A 13,390-nucleotide genomic window follows, 5' to 3' on the forward strand; every position below is an offset into this window, starting at 1 on the left:
AAAAAAAAAAAAAAAAGAATTCAGGCTCAGTGGTGGGGGGAGGAGGAGTGATCTTTCTGAGCACTGCCTCTTCCTTTGTGAACATAAAGAAATCAGAAACATAAATTTTCCACTTCCTTAGGCTCTAGGGCTTAAAGACATGAGTAATATTTCTCAGCCTGCACTGAAGTCCCAAAGTGAGAGATTGAGGACGTGGTGGGAAGGAAATATGGTCTGAAATCAGAATTGAAACTGAAAAAGAACAAAGAACAAAAATGGATGACTCCTGACCCCAGGCTACAAGGAAATCTCTAAGGTCCATGCGGGTGCTATGAACCATTTTATCACACAACTCTAAACCCCTTTTCCAAGCCAAGTTTTTCTTGCTCCCAGCTTTGCTTCCAGTTGAGACCTCCATTCCAGAAGAAAGAGAAACCTTATTTTCAAGTGAGAGCTTAGCATATAGCTTCCAGTTCCAGGAATAACCTCTGTGGCTCCAGTGGCTAGGGTCCTTATCATTCCACTCTGAGAAATGGTTCTATCCCTGAGGAAAAAGAAAATTCTTTATTGGCTCCCTTTGACCCGACAGCCAGCTTATCTGATCTGAGCCAGTATTTCTCAAAGCTCCCATGGAAAAAATCCTTAAGCAACAGAAAATAATGAATGCATATACCAAGGGACACAGTGGGTGTGGTAGGATGGGGTAGGGGGAGATAATAGGTAGATGGCTGTAAGCTAGCTGTAATTCCCTTCAAGCCTCAGGTTTAGTTTTAATTATTTGTGCAAATTTTATATTCTACTCTATAAAGGATGAATTTTAAAAATTATTGCAAGTAAAATTAATGCTCTAGAATACTAAATCACATTCATCTCATAGCTTCGTGTACCTCTTGGAACCTGCCACATACACCTAAAGAAACTAAGACTTCAGTTAAGACACTAGCTTAAGAAACTGGAGGCTGTGTATTCTACTCAGCTCCATGACTGTGGAGAGTTACAGTGTTCAAGCAACAAAAACTGGAAAACTGATGTCCGGTGAAAAGAAAAGATCTGCCTCGGAATAAATCCTCATTAATTATCAGGAGCTTCTGGAAGAAAAAAAAAAAAAAAAAAAAAAAAAAAAAAACTTTCTCTTCTTTTGTCATGTGGAGGCAACCTACATCTGAGGTCTGTAAAGGGGAGGGGAGATCAGGTCAGCTTAGGAGACCAGAGATTCTCTTCTTGAATCCCCCATGCATTTATCTGAGTAAACAAACTAGTGATGACATCAGCCACTTCAAAAGCCCAGAGCATGGCCGGGCACAGTGGCTCATGCCTGTAATCCCAGCATTTTGGAAGGCTGAGGTGGGCAGATTGTTTGAGCTCAGGAGTTCGAGACCAGCCTAGGCAACATGGTGAGACCCCATCTCTACTAAACATACAAAAAGATAGCTGGTGTGGGCACCTGTGGTCCCAGCTACTTGGGAGGCTGAAGTGGGAGGATCACTTGAGACTGTGGGGTGCGAAGGTTGCAGTGAGATCACACCACTGCACTCCAGCCTGGGTGACAGAGCGAGGGAGTAATGCCGGAGCCACAAGAGAACTGTGTGAGAAACAATGTGCAAAATTGCATCAATGCCCAAACACCTGAGACCCTCAAGATACCATTACAGATCTGGCAGCATCTGCATCAGCCACCCACCTGAAAGCAAATTATTGCACCACTGGAAAGTACCAAGATGGGCTACCACTACTGCTGTTTCTGTTATTACACATTGCCTGTGGTCAAGTGGTCACTTGCTCTATAACAGAGAACATACTCAGCTGAGGTTCTAAGTTTATTTCTTTTATCGTTTTTTGTTTGTTTTTTTGTTTTGTTGACAGGGTCTTGCTGTCACCCAAGCTGGAGTGCAGTGGTGCAATCACAGCTCACTGTAACCTTGAACTTCTGGAGTCAAGTGATTCTCCAGCCTCAACCACTCAAGTAGCTAGGACTACAGGCATACACCACCATGCCCAGCTAATTTTTAAGTTTTTGTAGAGATGGGGTCTTGCTATGTTGCCCAGGCTGGTCTGAAAATCCTAGCCTCAAGTGATCCTCTCACTTTGGACTCCCAAAGCACTAGGAATACAGGCATGAGCCACCATGCCCAACCTAGCTAGGGTTCTAAGTTTTGGAAGCAGGTAAAGTGGAAGAAGGTTCCAGAGGACAGTTGAACAAAAACATAAGAAAAACTGGAAATGCTATGTGCCCTGGTTTAAGCCCCAGCTATACCACTTCCTAGCTATATGACCTTAAACAGATAATTTCACCTCTGTAAGCCTCAGTTCCTCATCTGTAAGATGGAGATCCTCCTACTACAATAATAGATGTTAGTTATTCTATAAAATGAAAGATAAAAAGGTTTACTGTCCTTATTGCAGAGTATTAAAGTCCTAAGTACTTTACTGAGCCAAAAGAACTTCCTGATTTCGTAGCTCCCTCATCTGAACTCTCAGGGCAAAGCCACCTACTTTAGTCCTTAATAAGAACCACCAATATTAGAATGCTTGGTATGTGCCAGGCATTTTACTTATTTGAGAATTAAATCACAAAATCTCTGAGATTAGAGTGATTATCATTTTACTAAGGAAAGTTAAGTACTGAGAGACTAAATGAGCCATCCAAGGTCACACAGCGAAGTAACAGGACAGAATTCGAACTCAGGGCTGGTTCTAAATCCTATGCTTTATATACTACCTCATGGAACCTGAGCCTCAAGGGCGTTTATTTCATTCTTTGTGGGTGGGGAGTTGCATGTGACTTTCTATGCCTTTATAGGTAAGGAACTCAAAGTTCCTGAAGAACAGAGATGGTGTTTGACAGTGTAGACCTTCAGTCAATATTGAATGAATCAGTAAATAGATGAATGAATCGATGCTGTGACATTTCACCTCTGTCTTTGAGCACTGCCCTTTAGTGGCACCTAGGTAATCCAAGATCAAAAGCTTTAGAAGTTGAAGCAAGTGACAGAATCACTATAGCAAAACATGTTCTCTCTCCCCTCTACTATAAGCACACTCACAAGAAGAGAGGTAAATGAGAGAAACTACGAGCCCTACTTCCCTTTCCCACCAGGCCCTAGACCTCCTCAAGCTATGGCATCCCATTGTTGCCTATTATTTATTGCTGGTGCCAAGGAGTACTTCCTCTTTGGCTGGGTTCCTCTCTGGTCATCGGCCAGATGACTGCTGTGTTCCAGGATGGCCGTAGAGCTTTTGCCAATTCCTGCCAAGGAGTCTAGCTCCTTCCTCCCAGGCCTCGGCTCCACCAGAAGGGCCTCCTTGAATGATGGGTCCCAAAGGTCAGAGAGAACGGACTTCCTCCCTTATGCCTCATCAAGTTAGAGAGAGAAGAGCTCACATCCCCCAACTGCCTATGAACACATACCTCTACTGATTCCTGACCTGACCTGCCTTGGCCTCAAGAGGGCCAAATGCTCAATTCCTTGAGTTCAAATCTTTTTCTCTGTATTTTTTCACCTATGGGGTTCACCTCTGTCCCTCTGACTTACAGAATGTGACTGCCCCTCTTCTTCTTATGGCAGTCCTTCAGAGGTCTGAAGACAGAAAGCATATCTTCCTTGAGTCTTCTCTAAGTTAAATACTCTCAATCACCCCAAACAGAGTAGTGCAGTGCAGGAAAAGTATAGTTTTGTGATCAGAGCTGTATTCAAAATTCATATCACAACTTACCAACTACATGACCTAGGGTATGTTCTTTCACCTTGCAGAGGCAGGATCACTGTGAGGATCAAAGTGCCTAGCCAGGGATAGTCCATAGTATGTGTTGAATAAATAATACTTCTCAAGATAACAATGATGGGAAGTCATGGACTTCTTGGTTTCCAAGTCTCTCAAAGACTTTGTTTAGGAAGCAGTAGCATTCAGAACTAGCATACCAATCTGGTCAGGGTTCCCCACTACCTGGGTTTCCCTCAAATCCACACCCACAGCACACAAACCAAACCAACACTAACAAAAACTACCAGGCACTGAGGTTTTTTGAAGTTAATAAACCTCTTTGTTCAAGAAATTTTCTGCCCCCCACAGGCTCCAAATCATGCCTTCCTCACCCTCCACAGCCATCCCCCTGCAATGCACATACACAAAGCCCCCAGTGTTGAGGGTAGGGGATGGCATCATCTGGTTTGGGAGGGGGAATTAGTAGAATCCGGGCTCTTGGAAGGAGTATAGGTAAATGTCAAAGGAGCCTCTGGCTCCCAGCTGGTCTGTAAAATCTGCACTGACTAACCTCCTCCCTCTCTAATAGCTGCTACCCAGAATGATAGCAAAACATCTATCTAAAACAAAGGGCCCAAAAGCCTATGTATTCTATGGACACCTCCTCCCTTTTGTCTTAGAGATAGTAAGAAGCCTGTCAAAGAAGAGATCCCTTGCCAGCTAGCCCTACCTCCTCACATATGCCAGCAGCTGATCATACTCAGGTGACGCATTTGCCTCCTTTTTACAGAAAAGGATTGTCTGAAATCCCAATACTAGGAACAGAAATGGGAGAGACAGAGAGATTGAATGCACAAATAAATGCCAGATAAATTTTTTGAGAGATAACCAGATTTGAGAAACAAGTTAGGCACTGTACAGATGAGAAACTGAGGCCCAAAGAAGGGAAATGTTTGTATCACAGGGAGTTAGTGACAGAGCCAGCCCTAGAGCCCAAGATTCATGGCTATCTATCCAGGCCCTTTTGACTTCACTAGGCTGTCCCTTTAAAAGTTCTCCAATATAACCTCCTTGCAAAGGGAGAATGAAAAGCGCAATTATAATTTGAATGCATTTAGTCATTCCAGACTAGCACCGTAATCACTTGTGAGCTATGTGAATGTAAGCACATCACTTGAATTGTTGTAAACTTATATTTAAATATTCCTCAGACTAATTTGTATTTTCACAAATTAAGTATCAATGATTACACTTTGCCATTCAAAGTAAAACAAACACAAAACAAACTCCAGAGAAGTAAATTCCACCTAAATCTAAAGTTAGATATTTTGAGGATCATTAAGCCCATCTCCCAACTTTCCCAATTCTAGATTATCTTTCTTCACCTTTTTTTTTTTTTTTTTTTTTTGTAGAGACAGAGTCTTGCTCTGTCACCTAGGCTGGAGTACAGTGGCATGATCATAGCTCACTGTAACCTCGAACTCCTAGGCTTGAGCAACCCTCCTGGTACAATCTCCTGAGTAGCTGGGACTATAGGTGTGCACCACCATGCCAGGCTAATTTTTAAATTTTTTGTAGAGACAGGGTCTCACTATATTACCCAGGCTGGTCTCGAACCCCTGGGCTCAAGCAATTCTCCCATCTCATTGTTAGGATTACAGACAGGAGCCACCACATCATGTCAACTCCAGTTCAATTAATAATACAAGAAGCACAATGGTATTAGAAAGGGAACTATCATTTATTACTTCTCTACTATATGCTGGATGCTTTCTTCCAGCTAACACTTTCTTCCCTATTTATGTTTTCTTATCTTTCTCACCGATTTCTAACTTATCTTTTTGGATTAGACATCCTTATATGCCACTATAATCAGTTTTTTGAGTAACAGGTAAGATACAAAACATAATACACTCACAAAAATCCTGTGAGGTAAGTATTAGATTTTTTTTTTTTTTTTTGCGGGCGGCAGTTGAGGGGATGAGGATACCAACCCAATAATTTTCCCAGGGTCTAACTAGGAAAATGAGGATTTTGCATCCTCATCTGTAAAATGTGCCAGTACTAATTCATGCACTCACAGAGCTTTGTTATAGTCAAATGCTTATCATAATATTTAGCATATACTGAGTCCTGGATAAATGTTAACTCTCATCTGTATTAGACACAGACAATAATTTTCCCACTCTATGTAATAAGAACTCAGAAGGCGTACCCAAGCTGTTCTCAAATTTCTAGCCCTCTCCTACCCCTGTCTCCATTCTACTCTTGTCTTTTCTCTCACCAGTCAGGAGTATTCACAGGAATAGAATTAGCTTATTTGAACACAACCTCCTTCTTTCTTTCTTCCTCTCCCCAACCCTGGGGAAGTTCTCATATGGTAGAAAGACACAGAGAGCAAGGAAGAAAGGGAAGCAAGAGGGCCTGGAGAATCCATCAGGGTGATATGCAGCCTAATATCCCAGACAATAACTCAGACCTCTACCTCATCGGAGGCTGGTGGAGAAATGGGATAATGGCCTGTCTGGTGAGGTCCCAGCCTCTGGAAATGGGAGCCTCATTTTTGCTCCTAGAAGTCTGGCCACAGATGACACATTCTCTTGAATGCTAAAAATGTCTGTAGCTCCCATCTGTTTATTATAGTATACAGTACATCCTTTTTGACAATAATGATTCACAACAAAGGGACATCCCTTGGGTTGGAGATGGGAATGACCACTTCACTATGGCGAGTAAGCAATTATCTTCATGGCATGCCTGCAGGAGATGAAGCAGCCTCCTACTGCATCTATCTATCTCCCATGTTGTCTTAAGTCCCAACATTCTTTTGAGAGAAATGTACATAGAGCTTAATACTTTGAGGAGAGTAAGTTAGTTTCCTTCTACTAGGAAGCAAAAACATGAGACAGAGGCAGTGTGGTGCAGTGGGCAAGAATATGGGGTGGAAATTCCAGTCAAATATCATTTGGGTGCAATTAATTTATTTAACTTCTGAGCCTCATTATTAAAATGGAGAAGACATCACTTACATGTTTCAGAGTTGAAAGGAAGGCTCCATATGCTAAGATTTTTAAAGCATCTAGCATAGAATATACAACCTTTTCTTTTCTCCCTTATTCAGGACTAAAGATAAAATTAATCAGGACCATAGGGTGCAGGTTGCCAAAGTTAAACTTTGCCTCCTTTTATATTAAGGCTGGAATCAGCCTTCACTTTGACCTATCTTGGAGTGAACAGGAAGAGAGATTCTTTGACAAGAGGCAAAAGGCATGGATTGTTGGCATTGTGGTGGAAGCTATTGGGAGAAGGAGAGGAGGCTAAGGAATCTCCACTTTACCTGGTCAAATAGCTGCTTCCCGGTGGTGTTGGGCTGGATGGCAAACTCCAGCTCTGCATCCATGGTGGTCACACGCACACTGATCTAGGATGAGATCAAAGGAAGCAGGTTAGTCATCTGGCTCTGTGTTCAACAGAGCCTGAGATAAGTGTCTTTGCTCAACCACAAAGGAGAGAGCAAGGATGCTAAGAGCCTGAGCAACTTGGATATTGACAGGGATGAAGGGAGAATATTGACCCAAACACAACCCCTGCTCCCAAGCAGCTTACTTAAGACAAACAACACAGTCACAGAGCAATACTTACCAAAGAACAGACAAGAATGTAGGCTGGGTGCAGTGCCTCATGCCTGTAATCCCAGCACTTCGGGAGGCTGAGGTGGGTAGATTGCTTGAGGCCAGGAGTTTGAGAACAGCCTGGGCAACATGGCAAAACCCCATCTCTACTAAAAATACAAAAATTAGCCAGGCATGGTGGTGCACACCTGTAGTTAAAGCTACTTGGGAGGCTGGGGTATGAGAATTGCTGGAACCCAGAAGGTAGAGGTTGCAGTGAGCCGAGATCACACCACTGCACTCCAACCTGGGCAACAGAGTAAGACTTTGTCTAAAAAAAATTTTAAAAAAAGAATACAAATCATCCTACAACTAAGAGCAGGCAAATGATAACTGTACTTCTTCCAGGAAGGCCTTTCCATCTATACTAGCCAGCTTCAGCTCACAGGGTTCTCTTCTCACCTCTGATCTACCTAGATTATCTACAACACTGGTAAACACTTGCAGAGGCAAATTAATAGCAGGATAAAGAGCACTGGGTTCCACATGATAATCTTAAGGGCAGAAAAAGCTTTCAGTAATATCCAACACCCCTTCATGTTAAAAGTTCTCAATAAACTAGGTATTGAAGGAATATACCTCAAAATAATAATAGCCATCTGACAAACCCACAACCAACATCATACTGAGTGGGCCAAAGCTGGAAGCATTCCCTTTTAAAACCGACACAAGACAAGAATGCCCTCTCTCACCCACTCATATTCAACATAGTATTAGAAGTCCTGGCCACAGCAATCAGACCAGAGAAAGAAACAGAGGGCATCCAAGCAAGAGGAGAGGAAGTCAAACTATCCTTATTTGCAGACGGCATGATCCTATATCTAGAAACTCCAACAGTCTCAGCCAAAAAGCTCCTTTTTTTTTTTTTTTTGAGACGGAGTCTTGCTCTGTCGCCCGGGCTGGAGTGCAGTGGCCGGATCTCAGCTCACTGCAAGCTCCGCCTCCCGGGTTCACGCCATTCTCCTGCCTCAGCCTCCGGAGTAGCTGGGACTACAGGCGCCCACCACCTCGCCCAGCTAGTTTTTTGTATTGTATTTTTAGTAGAGACAGGGTTTCACCAGGTTAGCCAGGATGGTCTTGATCTCCTGACCTCATGATCCGCCCGTCTCGGCCTCCCAAAGTGCTAGGATTACAGGCTTGAGCCACCGCGCCCGGCCCCAAAAAGCTCCTTAATCTGATAAACAACTTCGGCAAAGTCTCAGTATACAAAAATCAACATACAAAAGTCACTAGCATTCATATACATCAACAACAGTCAAGCCAAGAGCCAAATCAGGAAAGCAATCCCCTTCAGAACTGCCACAAAGGAATAAATGCCTAGGAATACAGCTAACTAGGGAAGTGAAAGATCTCTACAAGGAGAACTACAAACTACTGCTCAAAGAAATCAGAGATGACACAACCAAATGGAGAAACAGTCCATGCTCATGAATAGGAAGAATCAATATCATTAAAATGGTGATACTGTCCAAAGCAATTTATAGAATAGTCTCAATGCTATTCCTATCAAACTACCAATGACATTCTTCACAGAACTAGGAAAAACTATTTTAAAATTCATATGGAAACAAAAAAAAGCAGCCTGAATAACCATGGCAATCCTAAGCAAAAAGAACAAAGCTGGAGTCATCATGCTACCCAACTTCAAATGATATTAGAGGGCTACAGTAACCAAAACAGCATTGTGCTGGTACAAAAACAGACAGAGACCAATGGAGCAGAATAGCCCAGAAATAAGGCCACGCACCTACAACCATCTGATATTTGACAAAGTCCACAAAAACAAGCAATGGAAAAAAGACTCCCAATTCAATAAACGGTGCTGGGATAACTGGTTAGCCACATGCAGAAGATTGAAAGTGGACCCCATCCTTATGCCACATTTAAAAATCAACTCTAGATGTATTAAAGACTTAAATGTAAAAGTAATGTAAAACTCAAAAATTAAAAAAATCCTGAAAGAAAACCTAGGCAATACCGTTCTGGACACAGGAATAGACAAAGATGTCATAACGAAGATGCCAAAAGCAATTGAAGCAAAAGCAAAAATTGACAAATGGGATCTAACTAAACTAAAGAGCTTCTGCACAGCAAAAGAAACCATCAGCAGAGTAAATAGGCAACTTATGGAACCAGATAAAATATTTGCAAACTATGCAACTTACAAAGGTCTAATATCCAGCATCTATAGGGAACTTTAACAAATTTACAAGAAAAAAAACAAACACCCCATTAAAATGTGGGCAAAGGATATGAAGAGACACTTTTCAAAAGAAGACATACATGTGGCCAAGCAGCATATATAACAAACTAACATTATTAGAGAAATGCAAGTCAAAACCAAAATGAGATACCATCTCACACAAGTCAGAATGGCTATTATTAAAAAATAATAATAATAAAACAGGTGCTGGTGAGATTGCAAAGAAAAGGGAACCCTTATACACTGTTGGTGGGAGTGTAAATTAGTTCAACCGTGGTAGAAAACAGTGTGGCAATTTCTCAAAGACCTGAAAACAAAACTACCATTCAACCCAGCAATCTCATTACTGGGTATATACCCAAAGGAATATAAATCATTCTATCATAAAGATGCATGCACGCACATGTGCACTGAAGCACTATTCACAATAGCAATGACATGGAATCAACCTAAATGCCAATCAATGGTGGACTGGATAAAGGAAATGTATGATACTATGCCGCCATAAAAAACAACAAGATCATGTCCTTTGCAGGAACATGAATGGAGTGGGGGTCATTATCCTTAGCAAACTAATGCAGGAACAGAAAATCAAATGCCAGCCTGGGCGTGGTGGCTCACACCTGTAATCCCAGCACTTTAGGAGGCCAAGGTGGACACATTCCTTGAGGCCAGGAGCTCTAGACCAGCCTGGACAATATAGCAAAACCCCACCTCTACTAAAAATACAAAAATTAGCCAGGCAGGGTGGTGCACACCTGTAATCCCAGCTACTTTGGTGGTTGAGGCATGAGAATCGCTTTAACCCGAGAGGCAGAGGTTACAGAATACCACATGTTCTCACTTACAAGTGGGAGTTAAATGATGAGAACACATGGACACACAGAAGGTGGAGGGTGGGAGAAGGGAGATGATCAGGAAAAAATATTAATAACTAATGGGTACTAGGCTTAATACCTGGGTGATAAAATGATCTGTACAATGAATCCCCATGACACGAGTTTACCTATATGACAAACCTGCACATGTACCCCTGAACTTAAAATAAAAATTAAAAACAAAGAAGAACACGGGATTCCAAGCCTAGCATGTAACTGGTCAAATCTACAACCTTAGATAACTCCTGTCCTTTTCCTGGGCCTTAGTTTCCCTCACCTGTGCAAAGGCAGGAATGAGATGGAGGGCAGCCAATTAAACAAGATAAATGGTCCAAAGACCATTTCAGTGCTGATGTCTGTGGTTCTATATACTGTCTTGCATTGTTAATGCTTCCTATATTTATGTCTCATTGGCTTTCTTAGGCTCAAGACAGGAAGGGGGCCTCAGTAGAGGTGAGTATGGGCAGCATAGAGGTGCTACCAAAGCCAAGTCAGTAGGGAGACAAAGGTCCAGAAACAGGCCCAGACCAAAATAAGAGACAGCCACACATATATGACTTCACAGTCACTACAAAAAGTATTCACCACCTTTACAAATAGATCCCCAAACCTAGGTCAATGATAGCTGAAATTTCATAATTAGAGATTTATTCCTTTGGCTGAAAACTCAGTAGTAATGGTAGCAGTAGTAATAGTAACAGGCAGCAGCTTTCCTGTATCAAGACTTGCTACTCACCAGGCACTTCATATGTACTACCCCATTTAATATAAATAATCACCCTGTGAAGTAGAGTATTACCTCCACATTGGAGATAAAGAAATAGGTATTTGTCTAAAGTCACATTGCTATTAAGCAGGGGAGACAGGGTTTGAATCTAGGTCTAAATCCAAACCTCACAATGTAAACCAATATGCTAAATTCCTCTTACAGAGTGCAAAAGTCTACCATTAAAAGAAATGAACGATTGATTTTTAGTTGTTAGACATTTTGCTTAAATAATGTATATAGTACAGTCACGAGATGACTTGTTATATGGTCATACAAAACCTTTATGAAGACAATTTCATGCTCAGGGAAGACACTTTAGTAATATTGAATGAGGAAGTGTAAACAGTATTTCATAGAGTACATGAGCTCAACTTTGTAAAATGTATACATAGAGGGATGATTGGAATCTTGTCCAAGTAATAGTCAGGCTTGGTTTTGGGGTGGTGATCTTATGGGTGCTTTCTCCCTTCTTTAAACTAAAAAAAAAAAAAACAATTCTACATTTTCTAAGGTGGTCACATACTACTAATAGTATTGAGGGAAAGCACTAGATATAGTATTGCCAAAGATGCAAATTTCCATGGAATGAGTAAGACATTAAGCCTTATCAGTCTTTGAACCCCTAGGACTTTCTTGGACACACGGGTCAGGAGCAGGGAAGAGGGGGCCAGGCAGCCATTTTGTCAGATAAACAATTACTATGAGGATCAGGCTCAGAAAACAACTTTGTAAATAAATCTCACTAGGGAGCCAAGGAGGAAATCTATTTTAGGATTGACAATGAGACAGGAAAGGCCCTGAAGGCAGGAACAAGTAAGGCAAGTACCCCAGTGGGAGTAAGGCAAGGTTAGCCACTTTGATTTGGTACTACCCTAGGCTTCCTGCCAAGTCAGTGACCCCTATAGAATGGGCCCTCATAAAGTAGGATGGGGCCATTGGACTGGAATTTGAAGGGCACCATGCTATATCCAGCCGCAAATCACCCTTGAGCCGGGTCAGGGGTGACCTCAAAACACCAATGACTGAAGGGACAGGAGAGAATAGAAAGGGGGCAGTGGGCTTTTAGAACAATAGGCTTCATTTTCACCTCAAAGTTTACGTCTTACTTAGAATTACCTTTCTAGTACTCAAGATTCAATGGGTACTCACACACAATGTTGGCTAAATGAATGGGTACTAAACAAGGGGATATTGGAGATAAATACAGCATAATATACACACACCGAGATGGGGATATTTGACATCTTGACTTTTTTGTGCCATGAATCATTCTTGCCTGTCTAGTGAAGCCTATGGACCCCTTCTCAGAATGTTTGTAAATGCATGAAATAAAGTAGACACAATAAAACAAAATTATATTGAAATAGTTGAAATGTAAATCAAAATCTAATAATATGTGCTTATTACCACATTAAGTAATTACCTAGCACTAGGTCTTATTAGTTAGTTATTGCTACTGTAATTTCAAACATGTATTGAGCATAAATAATATTTTGACAAATATACAATAACTAATTGTGATATAAAAATATGTACATTAGGGGCCAGGTGTGGTGTCTCACGCCTGTAACCCCAGGACTTTGGGAGGCCAAGACGGGTGAATTACTTGAGGTCAGGAGTTCGAAACCAGCGTGGCCAACATGGTGAAACCCCTTCTCTACTAAAAATACAAAAATTAGGCCAGGCACGATGGCTCACACCTATAATCCCAGCACTTTGGAAGGCCAAGGCAGGTGGATCACCTGATGTCTGGAGTTCAAGACCAGCTGACAAACATGGTGAAACCCCACCTCTACTAAAAATACAAAAAATTAGCTGGGCATAGTAGGGCATGACTATAATCCCAGCTACTTGGGAGGCTGAGGTAGGAGAATCGCTTGAACCTGGGAGGCGGAGGTTGCAGTGAACTGAGATCACGCCATTGCACTCCAGCCTGGGCAAAAGAGCAAAACTCCATCTCAAAAAAAAATAGTAATACAAACATTAGCCGGGCATGGTGATGCACGCCTGTAGTCCCAGCTACTCCGGAAGCTGAGGCAGGAAAATCGCTTGAACCCAGGAGGCAGAGGCTGCAGTAAGCCAAGATCACATCACTGCACTCCAGCCTGGGTGACAGAGCAAGACTTCATCTAAAAAAAAAAAAGAAGTATATTAGATAGTTTCTATATAAACTTCTATTATTAAGCAA

General features: G+C 41.8%; 1 protein-coding gene across 1 annotated transcript in view; it reads right to left on the reverse strand.

Annotated features, from left to right (window-relative positions):
- MSN (moesin) overlaps positions 1 to 13,390 on the reverse strand; it is a 74,683-nt gene that overhangs the window by 17,569 nt on the left and 43,724 nt on the right. Inside the window, exon 2 of the mRNA XM_023198422.1 lies at positions 7,019 to 7,102. Coding sequence (XP_023054190.1) covers positions 7,019 to 7,102 — 84 coding nt within the window. The remainder of the gene's footprint in view (positions 1 to 7,018; positions 7,103 to 13,390) is intronic.

The sequence above is a fragment of the Piliocolobus tephrosceles genome, chromosome 12, assembly GCF_002776525.5.
Source record: "Piliocolobus tephrosceles isolate RC106 chromosome 12, ASM277652v3, whole genome shotgun sequence".
Classification (NCBI taxonomy): domain Eukaryota; kingdom Metazoa; phylum Chordata; class Mammalia; order Primates; family Cercopithecidae; genus Piliocolobus; species Piliocolobus tephrosceles.